This window comes from Tiliqua scincoides, chromosome 2 (genome assembly GCF_035046505.1).
Source record: "Tiliqua scincoides isolate rTilSci1 chromosome 2, rTilSci1.hap2, whole genome shotgun sequence".
Taxonomy (NCBI): domain Eukaryota; kingdom Metazoa; phylum Chordata; class Lepidosauria; order Squamata; family Scincidae; genus Tiliqua; species Tiliqua scincoides.
In genome coordinates, this window is record NC_089822.1 from 251100348 (window position 1) to 251125890 (window position 25543).

At 45.9% G+C, this 25543-nt stretch overlaps 1 protein-coding gene across 1 annotated transcript in view; it reads right to left on the reverse strand.

The window, feature by feature from the left end:
• Positions 1–3633: 3633 nt before the first annotated feature.
• The window catches only part of ABCF1 (ATP binding cassette subfamily F member 1), a 33940-nt gene continuing 12030 nt past the window's right edge, over positions 3634–25543 (reverse strand). The window contains exons 7-27 of the mRNA XM_066614250.1: positions 25418–25483; positions 23698–23796; positions 21306–21380; positions 20665–20805; positions 19965–20057; positions 19207–19329; positions 18840–18940; positions 18036–18121; positions 17321–17460; positions 15464–15612; positions 15004–15087; positions 13394–13518; positions 12902–13014; positions 12144–12315; positions 10902–10976; positions 10362–10432; positions 9156–9188; positions 8153–8321; positions 7046–7110; positions 6009–6081; positions 3634–4112 (exon numbers count right to left, since the gene is read on the reverse strand). Coding sequence (XP_066470347.1) covers positions 3946–4112; positions 6009–6081; positions 7046–7110; positions 8153–8321; positions 9156–9188; positions 10362–10432; positions 10902–10976; positions 12144–12315; positions 12902–13014; positions 13394–13518; positions 15004–15087; positions 15464–15612; positions 17321–17460; positions 18036–18121; positions 18840–18940; positions 19207–19329; positions 19965–20057; positions 20665–20805; positions 21306–21380; positions 23698–23796; positions 25418–25483 — 2220 coding nt within the window. The 3' untranslated portion in view covers positions 3634–3945. The remainder of the gene's footprint in view (positions 4113–6008; positions 6082–7045; positions 7111–8152; positions 8322–9155; positions 9189–10361; positions 10433–10901; positions 10977–12143; positions 12316–12901; positions 13015–13393; positions 13519–15003; positions 15088–15463; positions 15613–17320; positions 17461–18035; positions 18122–18839; positions 18941–19206; positions 19330–19964; positions 20058–20664; positions 20806–21305; positions 21381–23697; positions 23797–25417; positions 25484–25543) is intronic.

Here is a 25543-nt window from a genome sequence, read left to right on the forward strand (position 1 = left end):
CAATTTGTAATGTGTTCCTGGCAAAGAGTGCCATACTAGCCAAGATCAGAATGGTCAAGTTTCACAACCAACCCCTTTTGCCATTTCCTGCAACCCTTCCTCACCTTCCTAAGCATAGTGGAACATCTGACCAGCATAACCAAGACTGTACAAGCTCTAAAGGAACACCCAAAAGAGCCTTAGCCTGAGTGCTGGACCAGACTGCTGGTTGATGTAGTCCAATACTGTCTGCTCTGACCTGCAGCAATTCTTAAAACTATTGGTTGATGTTCATGCAAAGTTAGTGAGCCAAGAGCTTCTCTGCCTACTTATTCATGGGGGAAAAAAACAGTTGCTCTAAGGCCACAAAGTTGTATCTGAAGTTGTCCTTTATTTTTTGTTAATGACCAAAAGTGCAGCCACACTGCAGCTCCAGCGTAAGGGAACAAATATTCCCATATCTTGAGAAGGCCTCTGTAACTGCCTTCCCATCGCAGGATGCAGTGCATGCCTCACTGGCACTGGAAAATTGGATTTGGCCCCAAGACCTCACTTGTGGCAGTGCAATGAGTGGCCTCATAGCACCCACCCATTCCAGAACCTGGATCAACTGCCTTTTGAAGGGCTGCACTATAGGTTACAATTGCTACCTGGAGTTGCTACCTGAATATTATCAAGTTGCTGTATGGATAGGGCCTCTCTTCATAAGCTACTCTATATGGGGACCATTTCAAGCAGGAGGGGGAGAGTAGCATATACAGTAGCCCTTGAGAGGAGCGGAAGAAAAATAACCTCCCAGTGGGAGCAAAATGCTGTTATAAAGTCTGATGAACCTCTTTAAGACACCAACAGTAAAAGTATTGTATTGAGCAGCCTCCATCCATACTGCCCCCTAGCTGTTGAAATGCTAACTTATTTATGGGAAATTTGTCTTTCCTCTGGTCAGTACATACTGTGTCTGACTGCAAAGTATATCAAAACCCCCTCCCTAAACAGGAAAACATCTTTGTAGGTAGGGCCTTGAAAGACTCACTGAAATCCAAATTTAGCACAGGCACATTGAGACAAGTTCAGGATATACATTTTGACCTCAGAAGTAGATCTGATATTTAGGTGTTTTCTTAGAAATGGGCATTTATTCATACTGAATGTGGCCCCTGCATTTTGTGTGTAGGTGCAGGGGAGGAACTAAAGCAACATGGAATTTGTCTTCTGCAGTGAGATTATGCAAATCAAAGGTTTTCCTTCCTGTTGACACCATGGTGCCAAAAATATGAGCAGGCCTAACTATGAGTTTTGGGTTGTTGCTAATGAGAAGTGGGCGGTCCTGTTGTCTCCTCCCTCTGCGGAGGAGTTTAACCTCAGGAGCTGAGCCTACCTCAGGTTGCAAAGTCAATCCCTGGAATCAGGAGAGACTGCCTGGGCTAGACTATGAGGGAGTGTTGAACATTTGAGATGGAGGCACAAGGCTGTGGCGTTTGTGCATTGTTGTTGGAACAATGTCTGTTTCACAAGCAGCTGCCATATACTCAACCCCAACCGTTAGGTTTCTAGGTCTGTATTATCTGTGCCAGGGTGTTAAATATAAGGCCCACTGGCCAAATACAGCCCCCAGAAGCAATTTATCCAGTCCCTGTTAAAATTGGGCTCATATATTGAAAATATTGAACAAGATTTGCACATTTTCTCTTCTGTGATTTGCAGCTAATGAGTTTCTATGTGAGAACAAAGTGCTTATTTCTGTCCACCACCTGCTTAATGTTACTTCCAGCCCTCAGCAGGCACCAAGAATGCTAACTTCAGCCTTCTGTATGAACATCCCTGATCTACACTGACCAGCAGCAGCTCAACTAGTCTTTCCGCAGCCTTGCTGGAGATTGAATCTGGGACCTTCTTCAAGCAAGCTCTTGGGGGTTTGTCAACCAGTAAGCATTAAGCTCCTCCCCCCACCAGAGTGGATCAGACCCCTTCCTTTTCTTTGATCCACTTGTCCCGTACCTGGAGACAGAGGGCCAGGTCTTCATGCTAGCTCTACTATATAGACCAGGCCAGTATAAACCTGACTAGTTTATAACTCAACAGGAAGACAACTCACAAATCTTGTGGAATCCTATGGGTTACAAGTCATAGTGGGTATGTGTAAGCTCTTTGTTTTAGAGGCAGGCTGCCTGATTGCCAGATGCAGGGGAGGGCACCAGAAGGTAGGCTGTGTCTGTTGTCTTGTGTGCTCCCTAGGGCATTTGGTGGGCCACTGAGAGATACAGGAAGCTGGACTAGATGGGCCCTTGGCCTGATCCAGCTGGGCTCTTCTTATGTTATGTTAGAATGCACTTTGTAAGTCCTGGGATCAGAATGAGAATGTTGATCAGCTGCATCTTGCTAATCAAAATCCGAAAGGGAGAAGCTAGAAGTTATTGTGGAGGAGGTGGTGCAGATTTAGGGACCAATCCTATCCAACTTTCCAGTGACAGTCACAGAGGCATCCTCAAAGTATGGGAACATTTGTTCCCTTACCTTGGGGCTGTAGTGCAGCTGCACACGATTGGGCCCTTTGCTGCCTTCTGAGCATAACTTAGCTAAAACACCTTTAATGGGTAAAAGTGGTGGAAGTGGAAGTGGACTTCCTCTTATTTTTGTATGTCAAAAGAGATGTGTGGGCGTCACAGCCTGAACCTTGAATGATGACAGGGGAAACTGAACATCAAGATCAATAGTGCCGTATAGGCAAACAGGAACACGCAAGACAGAAAACATGTTTACTTGACCTGTCCTTCCTGAGTTTGTACCATTTTCAGAAAGTTGCCTGCACACCAGTCCTCCCTGTAACAGGAGAGCCAGTTGCATGTTCTGAATAATAAACCCATGCTCTCACAGCTGAAGGGAGAGTTGTGTGGATTCTTCTTCCACACAGTCTTCACCTGATTAATCTGGAAGGGCAGGGGAGACAACTGATGGTGCCATGGAGCACAAGACTGGCTAGTGGCAGCCTTCAGTTTCATTTTTTCATTAGCTGCCTTGACCATGGTAGAAAGGCAGGGTATATATTCTTTTAAAAAATTTTTCCCTTTACATCAATTCCTAAAGTAGCTACACCTTCTCCTACCCAATCTTCTTATACTGAAACCCAGCTGGGTCCCCGGCCCCATGAAACTACTGTGAGGGGAAAGGAAAAATAAGTGCAAGAAGCTATGGCTGCTTTAACTCCTACCTCAAGCAATGCCTTTAACCCATTTCTGCCCAGGCCACAGGTGTACACATTTGATCCCTGTTACATATATGCAGTGTTGGGCAGAACAAAGCTCAAAGATACCATCTGGCAAGCCCAGATCTTTGAGATGCATTCTGCCTCATGAACTACTTGTTTCTGTAGTAAGATGACAGACACACAGTTCCTAGAAAACAATGCTGAATACTCGGTTCTTTCACAGGTTCCTGTAAGCAGCCTAGCCTTGCATCTTGGTAACCAGGAGTCTGGCATCCTTAATACTTGGGTGTAAGAGGAAATTTCAGTGCAATATTTTTCTCATTATGTCCCTCAAAAGATAGCCCTCCTCTCTTGCATTCTCTCCATGGCTGAACCCAACTCCCAAGGGGTTGCACCACCTCCCTCACTTGACATTCATTCTCCCAACTGAAAAGTCAGAGACAACCCCACAAGAAAGTGTCCTTCACGTTTTAATTTAGTAAGTTTACATAACTCTGCCCCAGCTATTTTCAAAAAAGGGGGAAAGTCAGTAAAATGTCAGAGGCTCTCCTAAATGACCGAGTCCAAAAATCCATCCCACACTTCCCTGCTGGTGTTGGTGGGAATATAATGTAAGAAGCCCACTGAAAAAGCACTTGCACATGCTCAAACTCCACCCCCTTCAGCTAATAGAATCCTGTTCATGAAGAGAGGGTGGAGCTTCTGCAAGGAGAAAACAGGGAGGCCAGGCCGGTTTCATAAAGATCATGTCTCTTTCAGCCTCACTCCCGAGGTCGGTTGATGATGACTTCACCCAAGGCCTCCAGCACTTCCCGTTTGTAGTCTTCAAAGTCTCCATCTATCTGGTTGACTGACTGATCCTCCACCACCCACAGCTGACAGTTGGTCTCAGTGATAAGGCGGGCATCATGGCTGACAATGATCACAGCTGAAAGAGGAAGAGAGGTTAACCTATTTTTGCAGTAGGATGAGATTATATCTTCTCTCCAGCCCATCCCCTCCCACAGATTGGTTCCACCTACTGAAAATCTGCTTCAGGGGGGTCTGTGTGCCAGTCAGTTTGAGACTGAGAGACAGTTGAGCAGCTAAGAGTGTGAGCAGGAAGTGCCAGTTCAAATCATCTCAGCTATGGCAACAGGCAGCCTTAGGCAAGTCATTCCCTCTCAGAGTTTATTTTAACACTGGCAAGTTTGCTGTAGAAACGGAGGTAATGTATGTTACTATGGCTATTGGTCAGCTTAGGGAGGGAGACTGCTTTTCAGCAGTAGCAGGAACTCCTCTAAGGGCTGCTTCTGAAGACTGCCATCCCCATTCAGAAACTATTTGTTAGGCCTACTTCTGGGGGAAAATAAGGCCTCAGAATAAGGCTGCATGAGCAGAGCTCCCCATGCCACCCCAGGGGTGGCATGACCCAGAACACGACTTGATGCTGTCTCGGGTATGCTACCAAAAAGCCCCAAACCCTTACTGTGTTCCTCACAGTTCCTCTGTGTTCCTCAGTTCCTTCTGGCACTGCCATGAAACCCAGAAGTGTGCGACTTCTGGTTTCATAACCAGAACTCCCCACTTCCGGGTTTCATGGCAGCGCAATGAGGAGAATGGTAAGGAGGGAAATGATCTGCTTCACACATGAGCGAGCAGGAAGCAGATCATCATGTGCATTGGTGGCAGGTTAGAGGGAGGGGTGGCAACCGACTTGGAGTGAAAGGCACCCCAAATCCACCCACCGCCTTGGACCTCTCACAATCTGCCACTGATGCAGTCTGCATCATGTGGCCTTATGAATGTGCCAGCAGTGCATGCAAGGCCTCTGGCTTCAGGCCATTTACCACGAGCTGGATCCCTCCTGGTAAACCTCCTGCCCCCATTCCATAAAGGAAAGAATACAAGCCCTAAAACTCCAGCTAGTCCAATATACTGTATCTCAATACTGGTCCTCCAGAGGCTGCTGAGAAACTTAGAAGCAGAGGGAAAACAGCCCTTCGCTGTCTGTTCCCATCATCTGGTGTTTGGAGGTCTGCTGCCTCTACACATGGAGGTTAAAATCTAACCAGCCAGGCTATTAGTCAATGCTACACTTATCCTCCAGATTTATCTAACCCTTTTAGACAGCCATCTACATGGCAGCAACTTCCATGAAGTCAGCTCTCTGTTGTGTCAACAAGTCCTTCTTGTCTAATCAATTTCACTGGCAGCCCACTGCTGCCACCTTATGGCAAGGTGCCATGAACTGCTCACTCATTTGGGGAAGCACCATAGCTTTGTGGCAGAGCCACTGTTTTGCATGCAGAAGGTCCCGGATTCAATCCCTGGCATCTCCTGGTAGGGTAGAGAGAGACTGCTGTCTGAAACCCCAGCGAGCTGCTGCCAGTCAGTGCTGGCAATACCAGCCTAGATGGGCCAATAGTCTGACTCAGTGGAAAGGAGCTTCCTATGATTCCATAATGTTTATAGAGAGTTAAATCTGTCTGGTGTTGACACAGATTCTGTAGCATGAAAACAAAACTTCAGAACTGTGTTAGCAAAGGAAACCCAAGTTGTGGGATGTAGTCCCTAAAGCTTATCTGGATCGCTCTCACATTTCAGCCCTGGTTGCCAAGTCTGTAATCAGGCAGGGGCAGGGAATACAAGGATGGCCTTGAAGCTCTGGCATTACCAGAGGACAGCATAATCAGAGAGTAAAGGAAGGTTGGCTGTTCAACTGTCATTGTCAATTCTACCAATGCCCAACTGGCAAAAGAGGACTGGCAGCTGGTCACCGGGTACCCCAAATGAAAATTCACCCATGCAGTAGATTTCTCCCCAGCACCCCTTTGTAACTCACCTCCTTTGTACTCATTGATGGCATCTCCCAAAGCATCAATTGACTCAATATCCAGGTTATTGGTAGGTTCATCCTATGGAGGAGAGGGAGAAAGAAGAGGAAGGGAAAGTCACAAACAGGATAAAAGGCACTTGATGGAAAATAACTCCTGGTTTTTCACTACTCTGCCTTTCTAGAATTTAGAGCAAGGAATGGCCACTGATCCTGCAAAATCTTGCAACAGCAGCAGAACGCCACGTAGCATATGGCAGATTCCAGATTCTACTGCGTGTGGTCAAGTCCTTGGACCTGGAAGCCAAATCCTGCTCAGACAGGCCATAGGATTCAGAGGCTGCCTCAAGTGGAAGGAGGGGGCTGCTAAACAAGGCCAGAAAGGCACAAAGCAAGAGAGTTAAGACAAAGATGCCCACTTTCTGTTTTAAAAAGAAAAGCTAAGTCAGGGGTGCTCAATAGGTGGATCGCGATCTACCGGTAGATCGCGAGGCAAAATGAGTAGATCGCGGAGTGCCGACTCCCCCCTTCAGGTGCCTCTGGGAGGAAACGCTGGGAGTAAGGCCCATTGTACTCAATGGGGCTTACTCCCAGGTAAGTGTGGCTAGGACTGCAGCCTCACAGCCTAATCCTAGGCATGTCTACTCAGGAGTAAGTCCTGTAAGTGTACCTTGAGCCCCACTGAGTATGTGGGGCTCAAGGTACACCAACATACATTGTACACATAAATGTTATATGTTATGATGGCGCGAACATTGTAAAAAAACTCTGGTAGATCTCCGGGCCTTGCTGGGTTTCAAAGTAGCTCTCGAGCCAAAAAAGTGTGAGCACCCCTGAGCTAAGTCCTTCCTTCTGGTTACCTTTTAACAGAGTCTTGGCTGGGATAGCTCTGACTATTTGGATGGGGGAGGGCACATCTCAGTCCAGAAGCTCAGCAACCAAGGCAAGGGAAGGTTGTCCAACTCAAGCTGGGCACCCACACCCTACTTAACACCTGGGGGTAAAGGTAATTCCCAATCCCTGCCCTTATCCCTGGGAAGACTCACCAAAATGAGGACATCTGGCTCTCTACAAGCTAGTTCAGCAAATACCACACGAGCTTTCTGACCCCCTGGCAAGGAAAAAGATGTAATTAGTGAGTATCTCTCAATTCTTTCAACTGGAGAATTAGGAGACATCTCTACAAAGCTGGCACAGTCTAGATTTCACCTCCCTTTAACATCTTTTCCCATCAGTATCATGTGGCCACCTTCCCACAGAGCTAGAAAGAGAGTTCACCTTTATCCTAGCACATGATGCCTATCACCCATCAATGAGGTACAGAAGATACTTATTTTTTCGTTTATAATATTTACACCCCACCTTTCTTCCCTGGTGCAACTCAAAGCAGCACCCATGAAGTTCCCAGGTGATCAAGGTAAACAAAAGGCACATGTGTGTGAACAGCACTTTTGCAAGAGCCAGAGTAAAGAGAGGATGACCCTAAAATTCTGGAAAAACAAGTAACTCCATATTTATTGACAAGAAATTCCAGTAAAATATATTCTCAACAGCTCAACACATTTAAGCAAGTAATTCTTCAGAGGTGAGAAGTTGTGCTATTGAGAGCAGAGAGAAAAAAATATTAGTCTTATGCAATGTAAGAGACTCTTTGCAAGACTTTCTAGTTTCACAAGAAACTTACTGAAGTTTCATGTCAAAAAATACAAGTGTTTTTCAATCCAACACTTTGGAATCCCCCCTTTTCTTCCTAACAGGTTCCCAGGTGGTTACCCATTGAGGCAATAACCAAACTTAGACCTGCTTAGCTTCATCAAGGCAGCTCCAACACATGCTCTCAGACCACACACCTATTCGGGTGTTCTGTTGGGGCAGTGGGATACTTCAAGTGCATCTCAACTTTACAGTTCCAGTAGAAAAACAGACCCATTTCAAGAACACTGGGAATCTCTGAGTGGAGGCGCAAGGATCTTTGCTTCTCTACATGAACTTTTCAGACCAGCCTTTCCCCACCCATCTTCTAAGGCTTTCTCAAAGCACAGAAGGACTATTAACCCCCAAGGCCCTCACAGGGTCATTCTTCCTAGTGGTCTATACAAGTCCCATCTTCCTGAGGCCCCTCCCCTTTTCCTCAAGGTCCCACCCCCTAGTACCAGAGAGCTTGCAGATCTGGATAGTGTGAGCATGGCTCTCCAAGCCAAAGCGGCCCAGACATTTGCGGGCATCCTGATAGGGCAGGTTGAAATTGCGCTGCAAATACTCCGTGGCGGTTTCTTGCATATTCAGCTGATCAGCATACTGCTGGTTGAAGAACCCGATTTTCTACCAAGAGAAAAAGGAGATTTTGTCCACTGGTGATAACTCAAACCTAAAAATCATACATAATTTTCAAAACTTTTTGTGCCTGCCTAGCTTTACCCTAACCAGCACCTCCAGTCAAAAGGATCTCGTGGGTCCTTGGAGAGCTGCTGTCAGCAGACAACGAAAGTATTGAATCAAAGGGACAATCGTCTGAGTCAGGGCAAGGCTGCTTTGTATTTATATTGATTTTATCCTTCCAACAACTTTGCAAAAGTAGGCAAGGTTGGCAGGCAACCATTTGCCAAGGCTACCCAGCAAACTCCAAGACCAAGAGTGAATTTGATCTTGGGCTTCCCATATCCCCTCCGCCATTGTGCCACCTTATCAAAAACAAGGACACGGAGTCCCTTTGTTCTATGTGAATGTGGCACAGAAGAATGGACTATACCATTTCAGGCTGGAAAGAAGGGGTGTTATTTTTGAATGCTCTCCCCATGAGTTAAACAAAAAACAGAAACAACTAGCACGGCAGAGCAAAAGTTCCAGAACCCTCATATCCTACCTGTGTTAATTTTTTAAAAAGTGGGATGATTTTTAAACAGAAGAGCATTCTAAAATGGTACGCCCTCACCACAGTTTGAAGTGGTGCAATCCATTCCACCACCTCATTCCGACACATCTGTAGACCAGGCCTTATTTCCAATCTTGGGACAAACCAAGTTGCACTGGGTTCAATCCTTTCATCCTCGCTCTCAGTCCCTTTACAACCTTAGATGGGACCTCTCATTTCCTCGTCTCTCAAATTCCACCCACCTCCCCAAGACATCTTTGTTAAGAGTATCACCCAATACTTACTAGCCTGTGGTTTTTTCTCATTTCCCCCCTGGTCTGGAAAGAAACAAACAACATTAAGATGGAACCTGACCATGCCCTTTGTAATCACACCAGATTTTGAGCCCAATCCTATGGGCTATGAACATTGACCCCAGGGGGTGGGGGAGGGAGAAAATGGGGTGGGAGGGGGTGGGACCAGCAGAGCCTTCCTCTGCCATATCCTATCCTTCACGTTGGGGTACAAAGCCCGACAGAAAAGTTCTCAAGTCTGAACTGGCAAAATAGGGCAGGCTCAAGAAGCCCCATTGCAGGGCTTGGGGCTTTCCTCAGGAGGACAAAAATCCCCTTCACCCCGAGGAGACCATCAGTGGCACTACTGGATACAGCAGTAACCACTTTAGGATTAGGCTGTAGGATAGCAATGGTGTCCCTAAAATGGGCTCCAGCAGCTGAAAGAATTCAGGTCAAAATGAGCCAAGACGGGCAGTGGTTTACTGCAGACATTTTTGTGGCTTATCTTCCTAACTGTACTATGTTGTGTGTGGAGCTTCCCAGCACTTTCACAATGTAGTTGTGGTCCAAAGTAGTTGGGACTGCTAGCATGAGATTAAGATGGATCAAGTTAGCTTGGGCAGAGCCGAAGTTCAGTGTTAATACGTATTCTTAACTTGGAGGAAGCCACTTTAGTTTACTTAGGGGTGGCTGGAGCTCAATGGCACAGATCACATGCATGCAGATGGTCCTGGGTTTAATCCCCACCATTTCCAGTTGAAGAATGCCACTGTCAATCTTAGCAATCGACTGCCAAGGGCAGCGGTTCCCAAACTTACCGTGGTCACAGTGCCCTTCTTTTGCAGTGGCTGCTCCTTCCCGGATCTCTCGGGTGCTGCCATCTTGGATCATGCAAAATCTCACAAGGATCCAAGATGGCAGCGCCTGGGAAAGTTAGGAAGAAGAGGCAGCTGGGGACATGTTGTAGTACCTGTGAGTTCACTGTGGCACCTCAGAACACAGTTTGCAAACCATAGGGCTAGAGGAAATCAATGACCTGACTCCATATGAGACAGTTTCAATGTGTTCACTATGGTTAATGTCCCCACAACCCACCCAGCAACAACTGTGGTGCATGAAAAAAGCAGAATACAGATAATCTCTTGGTTGACCAACACAATGGGATGATCAGAAAAAGGAAGACAAGAATGTGGGAATCAAGACAGGGTTTCTTACCGGCGTAAGCTTTCCTGTTAGCAGTAATAGCAGCGTACTCTTCCCCACACCATTGGGGCCCACGATACAGACTGAGGGAAAGACAGAGGGAGAAAGCATGAGCAACACTAAGGTTCTTGGGGTCGGCCAGACTGGTTCCTGGAAATTCTTCCCCCGTCTTCCTCCAGCACACACAACTAAGATCACAATCCTAACCAACTTTCTAGCATTGACATAAGGACAACACAACACTGAGGTAAGGGAACAAACATTGCCTTACCTTGAGGAGGTCTCCGTGACTGCCCCCCAACTGCAGGATGCAGCACACACCCCACTGGCACAGCTATGCCAGTGCTGGAAAGTTGGTTAGGATTCTGCCCTAGGGCAGCCTGACATGGTGGACCACAAAAAGAAGGTGGACTTTCAAGCAAAATGCAACTTTACAAGGAGCATGCAAGAAACTGGCACACCAGTGGAGTCTCTGTCAGGCAAATGAGAGAGACAAACCATCTGCACAGACAGATTCAGTAGGAGATGGCAACCTCTCTTCAAGTCACTTACTTCGAGACTCCAAGTCAATTCCAAAGTCCAAATTTTTGAAAAGAGGCTTCTGACTCTCATAACCAAAGTCCACACCTACAGAGAACAAGAGGGAGAAAGATTTATTGTTTAAATGAGCACCAAGTGCGTGTGCAATTCCCCACCCCCAATCCTAGACCGGCAGTTCCCAAAGTCCTACTTGGACTTTGGGACAACACTAAGTTGTTGTGGGGACAGGGAGGAAGCAGGGGGTTAGCCCTAACACTGCCACAGCGATTGCGGCACTGCAGGAACCCTGCGACATCCCCACGTACCTGGCAGCATCCTGCAGCTGCAATACTCTGTGTGGCTGCAATGAGTACAATCCCTTTGCAATTGCACAAACCAGAAGTGAACTCCAAGAGCAGACTGGAGCTCATTGCAGCACCATGGAGGCAGCTGCAAGCCTCGAGGACCCTCTAGGAGGCTGCAGAACACCCTCCGGTACATGGGGATGTCCCTGGGTCCTTGCAGCACTGTGATCGCCACAGCACTGTTAGGGACCCATTCCTGAGTCACCACCTTCAGGGGGAATGGCTCCGTTTTGGCTCCCAATGATGGATTGTGACCCACCACTTTGGGAACCACTGCTCTAGACTGCAACGCTAAGGGAAACCTGAGCAAAAAGGCAGGACAAGAAAAAGGATGACTGGGAATTCTACAGAGTGCATAGTCTGCAACCAAATATATCAGCGCTGCCTATCCTTGTCCACCACCAGCGAGTCCTTCAGCAAAGACAGCTGTGACAATTTCCACTGGTGTCCTTGTTGCCTAAGACAAGATGGTTAATGGGTGGTCATCCACATCTTTGCTAAGAGATTTCCCATCAAGGACACAAAGACAAAAATGGGTAGACCACCTGAACTGGTCTGTGTCCACTTGTGGATCATCTCACCCAATCCTGCTACAATGAATGGGGACCTCTGTTTGCGGTTAAGGCAAGGCAAAACACACAGGAATTCATTCAGTAGGATTAATGGCATCTCTCAAGATCCTGCTGTATGGGAGTTCAGCCCTAAAGAGGCAGGGTGCTTTGTTAACCTGGCTTAAAAAATGGCATCATGTCCACCACATGCCCACTACAAGACAGCAGTGTCCCCTACTGTCAGAGTGTATCCTCCTCCCCTCCCAAGGCAAGCGTAGAATTTTACAATGTCATTCGTATCATTAGAGGCTACTGTTTTCTGCCCTACTCTGTGCACCCCACAAAAGATAAGCTCATACCATGCAGTCCCAGAATGGGAGGACTGAGGGGTGGTGGGTTTGGAAAGGTGAACTTCACAGTATATTCCTTTGGCCGTTTTAGCAGCTCAGGGGCTTCGTTTGCCTCTTCATCTGGGTTCTTCTTGCGACATTTCTGCTGCTTGCGAGTCAGGGCCTCTTTCGTCTGCTTTTCCTAAGGATGATCAGAGCAGACAGATTAATGTATATGACTGTATTGTAAGTGACCTGACAGGCCCAAGCACTTCCAGTTCCTCTACACTGCTGGACAGAAACGTTTAAGAGCATCCAATCGGAACCAATCCTCCCACTGAAATAATAAAAATCTTGTTCTAAACCTCCAAAGTTACAAAGAAGGTTAAGGGTGAAGAACACCTTGTGATTTCATTCCAGTTAATACAGTAACTTTTCCTAACTAACAAGAGTAAAGGGGGGCAGCGCAGAATGGAATTCCATCAGTTAAACCCAAGGTACAAGGTACAAGGTAGCCAGGGAGACAGACCAGGGACAGACTGCACTTGCTCCCGGTGTGGAAGGGATTGTCACTCCCGGATTGGCCTTTTCAGCCACACTAGACGCTGTGCCAGAACCACCTTTCAGAGCGCGATACCATAGTCTTTCGAGACTGAAGGTTGCCAATACAAGGTATTCCACCTTGAGCCACTTGGATATCAAGAAAACTACAGAACAGAGTCAGATCATGCAACTTTTTTTTGCGTCTCCACATCAGGCGATGAGGCGACTCCAAACCACTGACTTACTGCCTGCTTTGTGGATTTCCCACCAGCCTTGAGATCTTTCAACTTCTTCTCTTGTTTCTCATACTGTTTGAGCAGCTCCTTCTGTTTCTGCTGATACATCTTCTTGAAGGTCACTGAAAAACAGAAGGGAGAAAAGGGACAAGCCTTAAGAAAGCCAAAACTGACTTGATTGGATCAATCTATCTGGACCGCTCCTGTGCTTTCATGGTAGCCACCCAGATGCCTCATCTGGTCATCAGAAGCGTGTGGCCTTTGGAGACTATTCTTAGAGTCAAATAACCATTGTTAGTCCAGTCCTCCATGGACCACAGATGATAGAAAGGGAAAATTCCCTGGAACTCCACCACAGATTACTTCCACAAAAAGTCACTTATGATTGCTTCCGCTGGGCATTCTGGAACACAATGGAGTGTGTCACAGGGCTCTCAATAAGGCACTGCAGTGCTACAAGAAGCACTGCATCGCAACCCTTCAATTCCAGGGAGCACTTACTATAGTTTCCCCTGTAGTAAAAGAGTTTCTGTATGTCCAGGTGAACTATGTCTGTGCACACATCATCCAGGAAGCCCTGGTCGTGGGAGACAATTAGGAGTGTTTTCTTCCATGTCTGAAGGTAACTGTAATAGGGAGATGAACAGAAGTGGAAAAATAGTTAGGACTGGTTTATACAGTTAAAACATTTGACTTATGTCCCTGGCCAGGTAAACATTTATATGACTGATTGTCTAGTTAAGAGGCTGGAAGAACCAATACTGAAGAAAGTCTCTAGATCAGTGTTTCTCAAACTGTGGGTCAGGACCCACTAGGTGGGTCGCAAGCCAATTTCAGGTGGGTCCATTCATTTCAATATTTTATTTTTAATATATCAGACTTGATGCTACCATGATATGTGAATTTATTTGGGGAAATGTTATAGATCTGTACCTTTAACAGGCATATGCTTTGAACAATGGTAGTAAATGGGACTTACTCCTGGGTAAGTGTGGGTAGGATTGAAGCCTAGGATTGTGAAAAATTTTCCTGCTTGATGATGTAACTTCCGGTCATGACATCATTTCCAGTGGGTCCTGACAGATTTTCATTCTAAAAAGTGGGTCCCATTGCTAAATGTGTGAGAACCACTGCTCTAGATCAGGGGTGCCCAAACCCCGGCCCTGGGGCCACATGTGGCCCTCAAGGTCTCTCAATGCGGCCCTCAGGGAGCCCCCAGTCTCCAATGAGCCTCTGGCCCTCCGGAGATTTGTTGGAGCCCACACTGGCCCAACACAACTACTCTCAGTGTGAGGGTGACTGTTTGACCTCTCGCGTGAGCTGTGTGGCTTTCTCCACTGCTTGGTGTTTCACATCTGTGATGCAGTAGCGGCAGCAAAGGAAAGGCCAGCCTTGCTTTGTGCAAGACCTTTTATAGGCCTTGAGCTATTGCAAGACCTTCATTCATATAAGTTCATCTTTAATATATTCATTTATGCAAACTTAAGTAAATTTTTTCAAATTTTAAATGTAAATTAATTCTTTTTTTCCCCAGCTCCCGACACAGTGTCAGAGAGATGATGTGGCCCTCCTGCCAAAAACTTTGGACACCCCTGCTCTAGATAATTAGGGCTATTGTGGTCCTCTGGCTGGAAGTATATGGCAGACACACTCCTAAGTGCTGAACAAGTCACCCATCCCTGGTATAAACAGAATGGATCACTATCCAGTATGGCCATTAAATACCTTGGGCCCTCTTCTTTTGAACTCCATCCCCTCAGTTCTATTATCCGTTCTTCTAACGTTCATTATTACTTTTAGGCTAACAAGGCCTGACAAAATCAGCTGATCTATTCTGATCTTGTTTGTTTTGCCGCTCTTTTGACTGCACGTCTTGTCATTATCTTAAACTTCACTTCTCCAACACTGGGATTTGGAACTGCCATTCCCTTCCATCTGTTCCTCATTCCTTTTCTCTGGATAAGAATTCTCTTCCTGCTGAGCACAGAAGCTCGGAGTCCTCTTCAGCTCTTCTCTTTCATTTACTGCAAGGGCCATTTCCATCTTTTATGGCTAGAATCCAATCAATTGTAGCCCCTTTCATATCCCAGCTGGGTTGGTCAGCAACTTACTTGTTAAGCCAGATGACAGCATTCAGATCCAAGTGGTTGGTGGGCTCGTCCAACATCAGCAACGTGGGCTCCATGAACAGGGCTCTGAGAGGAGAGAATGCTTAGTAAAGTGGTTCTCTCTTTTCTTTCTCTCTTTTAAAGAGAGAAAAAATACTATAGAAAGGTTTCCAAGTTGTCAAGGTACTGCCGGCTCCAAACAGAGCCATTTAACATATATAGGTACGGCATGCATGGCGGATAAACAGTGCGCTTCCATCACTAGTAAGGACAATGCATCATTCTTTCAAAACTGTATATATATATTCCTGCCCTAAAGTGTTTGGCTGAACAGGAAAAACAAGAGTGGATATGGCCGCTGACCAGAAAGCCACTTGCTGCAGGAGATCATGTAAGTTAGCAGGTCTGACTTTCCAACCATCTAGGGAATAAAGTGGTCAGTTGTCCCGTTTTCCATGTTTACCTGGCCAAGGACACCCTCATGCGCCAGCCCCCAGAGAACTTCTTGGTTTGCCGGTTCTGCATCTCAGGGTTGAAGCCCAAACCAGCCAGGATTCTCCGAGCTTTGGCCTCAGCCGCAGCTGCTCCCATAGCTCGCAGTTCCTCATAAACCTGGGGGGCAGAAGATGCATATTGTGATGGGAGATCAACAAAGAAACATTTCATTCACTTCACAGACCTGACGTACAAGGATGGTGGTAGTGGTAGAGCAGGAGAAGGATTTTTCCAACAATGGCTTACTGAAGCTAATATTCCTTGCTTAGCTCCTTAAAAGTGACAACGCACTCTCCCCACCCCTTTCATGCATGTGATCAACCCATTCACGCTTTACAAAATGCTTCTACTTTTGCTAAGCTACCTGAACTCATGCTCCATTCTTTCTTTTGCATGCTAAAATTTGTGCAACTCATTCACAAGTCCAAAAATTATACACATCATGTTTCTCACCCTTTTCATATGTTTTTCATGCATTTGCTTAGCTTGCAAGAACCAGAAAAGTGGCACAACCCAGCTATTCTTTTGCCCCCTGCACAGAACCAACATTTGCCCCATTCCATTCGCCCCCCTTGACTCTGGATAAAATTGGGACATACAACTGGAACCCTACCCCACATAACAGAACTGGTATGAAGTCTTGATCCCCTCTCATGGACCCTCCTGAAGGAAGCCTACTGGCATATCATTAGGCCCAAAGAAAAAGTACAGTATATACCAGGGATATATAGTGCTGGGCGGGTTAGGACAGACAAAAGAAAATATTTCTTTACTCAGCATGTGGTCGGTCTGTGGAACTCCTTGCCACAGGATGTGGTGCTGGCGTCTACCCTAGACGCCTTTAAAAGGGGATTGGACAAGTTTCTGGAGGAAAAATCCATTATGGGGTACAAGCCATGATGTGTATGTGCAACCTCCTGATTTTAGAAATGGGTTATGTCAGAATGCCAGATGCAAGGGAGGGCACCAGGATGAGGTCTCTTGTTATCTGGTGTGCTCCCTGGGGCATTTGGTGGGCTGCTGTGAGATACAGGAAGCTGGACTAGATGGGCCTATGGCCTGATCCAGTGGGGCTGTTCTTATGTTCTTATGGGATGTTAAACTCATTTCATACAGAGGGCCAAATTGCATTCATGATGCCAGCTGAGTGCTGGAAGTGATGTCATTAAGCATGAAGTAATGTCATTAAGCAGGTCATGACCAGAAAGCAACACTTTTTCTCACTTAGGAACTCGGCTGCAAATGAGAGAAGAGAAATTATGCAAATCGTGGTCATATTTTTAAGATATGGGAGAGTCCAATTATTGTGTGGGCTGCCCTTTCAGCAGTGGCTCCTCAGCACAACTCAGCAGCTGAGAGCAGCTGATGATGAAACTGGAAGAGCCCGAGGGCTGGATAAAGAGGTTTTGCAAGCCACATCTGGCCCCTGGGCCTTATGTTTGACACTCCTGGTATATACCTTTTCTTTAAAACAGACTAGTTATCTTTTAAGATGCTTTCAGTACTCTATCACCATCACATCGAGGGCAATTAGAAATGAAGAACAGTGCCCATTTCCTGCACTTTTAATGGAGAGAGCAGTGATTTTTACATTATGTGGTTGTTATTCCAGACTTGTGGTAAAAGAGTACAGTCTCACGTATGTGTCCAAAGCTGTTTGCATTTCCAGGGTCAGATAATGCCTTACTGATCCAAAGTCACATTTCGACAGTATCCAACCCATTCCAGTAATTAACTCTCTTCTCAAAAATATTAAAAACTGGCCAAACCAACCACACATCACTCCTGACATAAAGGAAACAGCTTAGTAACAGTCCACAAATACCTTCTCCAGCCTCTCTCCAGCAGTGTCGTCCCCCTTTTCCAGCAGTGCCTGCAGCCGCTTCTCCTCCTCCAGCAACTTCAGCCGCTTGGTGTCCGCCTTCAGCACAGCTTGCACGGCAGGGGTTTCATCTGCAACCACCTCTGTGAAGACAAGGGAGGCCAAGGTAAGGCTGAGCACAACTGGCTCTGTCTCTTAGCCTGAGCTTCAGGATGGTACAGAACTCAACGCAAAAATCACTTTTAAAAAATCTGTACACAGAAAACTCCAATTCTGAAATTAGATGGAGTGAAGGGATGTAGGGCCATGGAAAGGAAGGGACCATGAGATTGCTTGTTTAACAGATCCGGTTACCAATGTATGGAATTTACCTCCAAAAGACGTATTTGCAAAAATTTCTATTCCACCCTTCAATACAGATACACTGTCAAGGCAGAGTCCAAAGTTTTAAAAAATAAATGTAAAACATAAACCAACAAGGAAACACAGTAGAAGTGAACAATAGATAAAAACACAGCAGTTATTAAAATCAATAGAAGCTTAAAAGGCCTGGAAAACTAAAAACCCTTGGCATTGGAATGACATCCTAATCTAAGAAACTTGTAGAACCAGCATGAGTCACTAGAAGGTTTAAACAAAGAAATTTGCAGCAGCTTAGGTTGGCCAACCTCATACAACATTTGTTACAACTTGCTGTACACACCATACACCCCTTTACCTTGTTCACAGAGTAGCACGTCAATATTAGGAGGGATGCTCAGGGCCCGGTTGGCAATGTGCTTCAACAAGGTGGTTTTGCCTTTCCTGAAAAACGGGAATGGGAGAAACTAAAGTGGCAATGCACATATAGAGGATCAGGACCACCATTCTATGGACAAGGAAAGACCAAGAGGCCTGTCCCACCCATTCACAAAAAGTCTCCCTGTAGGGCTGCATCTTCCAGCATGAAGTGAGGGGTCAGCAGAGTTAACTTGAAAGAGTGGTGGAACTACCCTTTGGGCTAAGCCAGGGGTGCCCAAACCCTGGCCCTGGGGCCACTTGCGGCCCTCAAGGCCTCTCAATGCGGCCCGCTGGGAGCCTTCAGCCTCTAATGAGCCTCTGGCCCTCTGGAGATTTGTTGGAGCCCTCACTGGCCCAACACAACTGCTCTCAGCATGAGGGCGACTGTTTGACCTCTCGCGTGAGCTGTGGGAGGAGGGCTTCCACCACTGCTTGCTGTTTCACATCTGTGATGCAGTAGCAGCAGCAAAGGAAAGGCCAGCCTTGCTTTGTGCAAGGCCTTTTATAGGCATTGAGCTATTGCAAGACCTTCATTCATTCATATAAGTTCATCTTTAATATATTCATTTATGTAAACTTATGTAAATGTATTCAAATTTTAAATGTAAATTAATTCTTTTTTTCCCCTGGCCTCTAACACAGTGTCAGAGAGATGATGTGGCCCTCCTGCCAAAAACTTTGGACACTCCTGGGCTAAGCAAACAAAATGGCAGGGGATATTCAGAGTGCACCATGTACCTACCCGTTAGGCCCCACCAGGCCATAGCGGCGCCCAGCCACAATGTACAGGTCTGCATTGACAAACAGCTCTTTGCCATGAGCCGAGATGCTAAACTTCTCCAGCTGCAGAGAAAGAAGGAGGGCGTTAGGGAAATATGTTGCAATTCTCCTCCTCCTCTCTTGGCAGCAGATCAGAACAAAGCAATTTTTAAGAACGATGCATTCATTTCTTCTTAAACTCCAGTTAATGTTAAGTGTCTTTGTAAAGAACTCCCTGGTTTAAGATCAAATTTGAATTTACCACAAACAGATGAATTCCACACTACTCTACTAAAACCAGGTCCATGCTACTCTTCAAAACACACTGATTAAAACCTGGGCAGTGGTACCTTGATGTCTGAAGCATTTTCCAGCATGGCTTGTCGTGATGACATCTCCGCCTGCGATACCGAGAAGTCATTCTCTGCTGCATTGGCCGCTTTCAAGGTTGCTACCTGCCGCTCAAAGTCCAGCTGTTGGAGCAAAGAGAGGCCTAACTGAGAAATGCCAGCAAGAAAGGCAGCCCCTACTGACTCTTCCCCATTCCCCTTTGCCAGCTGCAATATTGTCACACTCACCACCCGCATACACCTCTCTACCCAGGGCAAGCTTTGACAAAATTTTAGTTTTTCTCCATAAAGGAAACTTTTTACTTAGGCATGACCTTGCCTAACATCTCATTCCTCTCAAAACCATTTTCTTACTGCCTCCCGACACTGCAACATGGATGTTCTTCTGTTCAATCATTAACTCTCTGCTCCGCTCTTCCTTCAGACTTTCCACATAATGTCCAGACCTTGCTCCATCCATGTAACCACCATCTTCCCTGTGGTCCTAGAGCCACCTCATTTTGTGGATCCAAGAAGTGTTCCTTTCTTCCCCATGGCTCAACTGAGACCTTAAATCTGAACACACTTATTTGGGAGTAGTTTCTATGGAAATTGCTGAGTCTCCACTTCAAGTAATTGTGTTAAGGACTGAATTATTCGAGGAACACACACACAAATATTTCTCAATAGTTTTCTCAGCTCATGCTTGCTTGGGTTCATCTAGATACAGTGCAAATAGGTGAATGTCAAGGCATACAAAACTTATGAACAGATCTCACCTGTTTCTTAAGCTTCTTCTTTTCCTTTTTGCTGAGGTGAGCATAGGGATCATTTTCCTTCTTCTCACCCTCCTCTTCTTCCTCCTCTGACTGCTAAAGAATTCATGGGAAACTCATTTGTGTTAGCAATGGATGTCAGGCAGAGAACCCAAAAGTGCTTATTGTGGGAACTTTGGGGACCCCTCCACACCACCCACCAAGCAGACAACTTTAAAAGTAAACCTCCAGCCACATCCCTTTGGTCAGGTTTTACAGCTCTGCTCCAAGGCATTATATGGGGCTCCTAGCTGGTCCTCCATCAAGGCACCAACCAGAACCTGCTTAGCTTCAGTAACCTGGCTGTATCACGTTTCCTCAGGCCATGCCCTGGTACCCACTTTTAAGCAGTAGGGTGAAGGAGATAGCACCCCCCCCAAGTTTGCTCAATGCTTCCCAGCACATGTAGAACATTTAGCACTAACCAGCATCTATATGTATATCCTTATGGACAAATCTGCCTTGTCCAGTTCCCCCTTTCTGTGTGTTAGATGACCAGAGTGCAAACATATGCAACACAGCTTTTGAAACATAAATCTTTCTGCAAGTATTTAGACTCAAGACTCATGCTTGGGCCCCATTTCACATTGTGGGATGCAATGTCAATAGAGTTAAGCTAAATGGATGGAACCCTTTAGATACAGACTGAACAATGTCTCCTTACTGGCTGGCTGCTCTGTTTGGACTTCCCTTTGCCCTTCATGGGTGCCTCCTCCTCTTCCTCTTCTTCTTCCTTGTCATCATCCTTCTCTTCTTCTTCCTCCTCCTCCTCCTCCTCCTCCGCCTCTAGAGCAGCAAACATGTTCTGTGGAACCAGAACATGGAAAACATGTGTTGTGTAGGGAAAAGGCGAAGACATTCTCAGCACAGGCAGCCTGGTGCGCAGCCTCACGCAGGGACTACTGTGATCTGCAGAACTCCCCACCTTTCAGGGCCCTCCCAAATCCAAGCAGCTTTCAGAAGTGCCACTAAGACTTTTCTTTCAAGCTGAGATACTTAGTGGAAGGTTGAATTTAGAATGTGTCATTAACTATAGCTATAGAGGTGTGTTGGAAAACAGCAAAATGGTTACTTGTGCCGTGCATCAAAAATAACTGTTACTCTAGGTTTTAAAATCTGCTTCTTTACTTAAAGAGAAACATAATGAAATGCAACACGGGCTTCTTCTCTCATGCAACAGACAAGGAAAACAAGTGAACACCTAGTGGCGGGACCCCCATTCAGCCACCACTGCACATCACTGCTGAGTCCCCAGCTAAAGCTTTGACCCCAATGCCAATAAGGAACAATGTCACAATCCCTTACCTTGGCTGGCTGATTCTTTTTCCCTTTTGGCTTTTTCTTCGCTTCATCCGGCTGAGCAGCCTGTTTGTCTATGGTCTGAAAGAAGGGCAGAAAGTCACAAAGAGGATGTTCTTGAATACAAGAAAAGAAGCAATTACAGTAAACACCAGCACCAGGTCTCCACAGTATTGCTCCCCATCCTCACCATGGCAAAAAGAGTGGGGCCCTCTGGCATGTGTGGGCAGCAAACTTTTTTTGTCCATAGCCCTGGATGCCCTGGATACCTCCACTGAGTGCAGCCAAGACCCCACTCGCCTCTCATGTTCTAGGGCAGGAGAGGGAAGAGTGTGGGTGGGGCTTGTGACCATGCTTGGCCAAGCTGCCCTGGACACCTTGGCTGTGTGCAGTCACGCAGTTTCCTCTCCTGCTCCAGAAGAACAAGGGAGAGCAGGATGATACATGTTGGGGCCACACTCAGCTGAGGTGTCCAGAGCACCTCAACCAAGCACAGTGTAATAGCCCAGGCCCATGCTTCCCTCTTCTGCCTCAGAGCAGGGGGGTTATCTTGGAGGCAACCCAAGTTGTGAACTAACAAGCAAACCAGTCAACAATCATGGACCAATGTCCAGGGCATCACAAACACACTTCTTTTTCTACAGTATTAGGCATATTACTTATTTAGCTGGCTCTCGCCTTCTCTAGCCGTGAGACCCTTAATTTTTGTCAATCACAGACTTGTCTTGTTTCATGAGCCATCACATTCCCCTGTCCCACAATGCTGTGCCCTCCTCCAGGGTACCTATCCCAGGTGCAAGTGACATTCTTTTTGATGTGCTCTGATAGAAGAGCTGTAGCCTTCAAATGTATAGCAAAGAGGGGAGCCTGGCACTGGAGGAAATAAAAAAGCATCCCACTATGTTAAATGCAAATATGTCACTGGAAAGAAGGTATTTCCTAGAGTGCAGGGTGTGTGAAAAGAGCAGCAACTAGAATGACCTATCCAGGTCAAACTGTAGAGTTAATAATGCAGGGAAAAGAATAGGCTAGAACCTTTCCTTCTCAAATGCTAGCTTTACATTCAGAACGATAGCCTCCTCTTCATATGAGATGGCATAATTCTAGGAGGGCTATGTCATGAATATGTACATGTTAGGCCTAGGTTAGTTTGGTTCAGGCTCCACATGCTAAGTCAGTAACGGAGAAGTGGCTAGCAGTTCCCAGCTGCAAGAATGTGAGGAAACAAACAAAAATTACAACCCCTTGGAATGTTTAACACCTTAGGAGTCGGAGAGGCGCCTGATCAAGCGGAATGGAATGCAGCTATGGATCTCCAGTTGGGAGGGGTAAAGAACTATGAGGGGCCAACTTTAAGAAGGTTCTGTCCTCAAACATTTCTGATTGGACAGTCTAAATAAGTATGAAGTCACCTCAGCACTATTAGCATAAGAAGTATAATAATGAGTGCCCCAAGGGGTGTGCGTGGTCTTTTTTGGACAGAGTTTTGGGTGCAACATCCTGCACGCTTAGAGCTCCATTGTCCAACATGGGCATCTGGCCTCACTGGTAGCTTGGAGCTAAAAGATCTAAAAAAAGAAGCTGACCCAGGTGAGATATAGGTATTAATAGAGATAGCCAGCTAGCTTTGTTATTTTATTGCTGATATGTTTCCTAGATGTTTATGCCTCTAGCATTTGCTGCCTTATGTAACCTTATGTACTTAATAAACTAAAATATCTTTTACTAAGCTGTTTCATTGTCTGTTGGGAACAAAGATTCAGAATCCTGCCTAGCCGTTCAGCAAGCTACCAAGTACTCATTGAGGTCTAGTAACTTGAGGACCGAAGCTTTAATTGGAGAAAGCGCTCAGTGCCTGCAAGGGATAGAATTAAGCCTAGAGGGTCTCAGTGTCCCTGGACTGAGACTCTGGAACATACAGGGTGGTGGCAGTACTACCAAACAGAAGGGCCTTGAGGGCTTTAGGGTTCGAGAGCCAAGAACTCTGAGCACCCCAAACCCTCCTAAGTTTGCAACAGGCTATACCACAAGTTTTTTTTTCTGAGCTGGTTCTCAGGTTCTGCCAACTCCATACTATTTGGAGAAGGTTCAGTGACAGAGACCAGCCCCGCAGGGACACACCTTCCCCAGTGTGCAGAAGCAGCTAACCCTGGAGAACTGAGGTAGGACTGGACTTCTCCCCCTCTTCAGGTCTGTGCCCCACAGTTCAAATTAACACAAGCGAGGCTCTCCCATGCAGGGTTTGGGAAACAAGAGGTGAAATTCAGTTATATCTCATTCATTCTTGCTGAACAAGGTACTTTATCTGGCACAAAACCTAGGAGCCTAAACGCCTCCTGCTCCTTTTGCCAATGTCTCCCATAGTCTTACACTCCAGTTCTTTCCCCTTCCCCTTTACCTGTGTTTTGCCCTTGGGTTTCTTTACTTCTTCATCATCTTCCTCCTCCTCCTCTTCATCATCACTCTGAGCCAAGATGGCAAAAGTTGAGCCTCCTTTCTACACGGACAAAAAAAGAACATTTGAAATATACAGACATGCTGAAACAAATTGAGCAACTAGTAGAGCATAAGTAACATTTCTGCACATATTTAAACAAGTCAAATTTTGGATCTGCAAATGTTGCGTTCTGGAGTCTTCATTTAGAAATCCCTGGGCTTTTGTTCTCTCTGATAGCTGCTGGACTTGTCTCTCATCCTGACCACGAGTCTACTGAAATACAATACTGAAAGGCAAATCACTGAAGTCATCTTTGAAGATCCCCCTCTGCATGCCCTTGCCTTCAGAGGTGGGGAGGGGCTACTGGGGAGACGGCATTCTTGGTTCTGTGGACATACTTGTAGAACTCCCCTCCCCCCCGGGAGACTCACCTGGCACCCACACTACTGCCCTTCAGGTCAGCCAATTCTCCCAGGCCTCATGGAAACAATTGTTTTTAGTTCTGCTTTAATCTGCTGTTGTATTTGTATATGTTGTATACCTATTTTTTATCATGGCTAAATAACACTTTGTGAAGCTTTTTTTTCTAAAGACAAAAAAAGTGATTCAAAAACACCTTAATTAAAACAGAAATGACTATCATGACCAGCGCCAACATTTCCCTCTCCATTTCAAGAGGCATTGGTGGGATTTTCTCACAGCCTGACAAGACAGACTTCAGTGCCCCAATTGTCACCTTATTTTTCTCAAAGACAGGCTGTTCCTTCTTTTAACCCATGTGCAGCACTCACTGGTAATGCTCTTTGAATTCAAGCTCCAGAAATTCCGCCACAAACAGGTCTCAGAACAACAACAGATTTGAGATTTAAGAAAGCAAGCTACAGACAAGGAACATCCAGGTTCAGATCTTGTCTCAGTCATATAACTCACTTGGTGGCTTCAGCCCTTCACATGCAATATGACAAATACACTGGCTTCCCTTTCAAAACCGTCTTAAGAGTTATTGACGTACTAAAAGAAAGGCGCCATATATGGGTCCCAGGGCACAGTCTGAAAAAGCACACGATTAAGTAAAGTTGATCTGGCCAGTTCCTGGCTGGAAGACTACCTGAGAACCCCATATATGCTGCTTTAAATTTCACTGAATAAGAAACAAGACATAATTGAAATAAATACTGTTTCTATTTGAAACAGTATTACTTGAGCAACCCAATCCTAACTAACCCCCCCCCCCCAAAAAAATGCAGCTGTGCACTCTGCATCCTGTTGGGGGAGCAGTCCCAGAGGTCTCCTCCAAGTAACAGAATATTTGTTCCCTTACCCAGGGGTAAGCCTCCACTGCTCAAATGAGTCTACAAAAGCACATTTCTTTGCCAATAAGTCATTCCTGGCTTTTTAATCCTGCAGCCTATGTACATAGAAACAAACAAATAAATGAAATGTAAATGTAATATAATGTAAATGATTTTGAAATGTAAAACCCAACATGGTCCAGGAGTGCACTTTGGTTTCTGACAACCCAGACTGAGAAACATGGAAGCACCCAAGTCATCCCCTTTCAGCTTCAACTACCCACTTGTAAAATGGGGACACCATCACTTACAGGGAGACAATCATTTAAAAAAAATAAGCAAAAGATCATAAGGCAATCTGGATGCAAAAAACTTTGCTTTCATTTCACCTGCTGCTTGCCTTTATTCTTCTCATTTTTCCTGCTCTTCCTCTTTTGGTCTTCCTCCTCTTCCTCCTGAAAAACAAAGCAGGAATTCTGGCTCTGTGCAAAAATTAGCATTAGGAAATCCTCCCA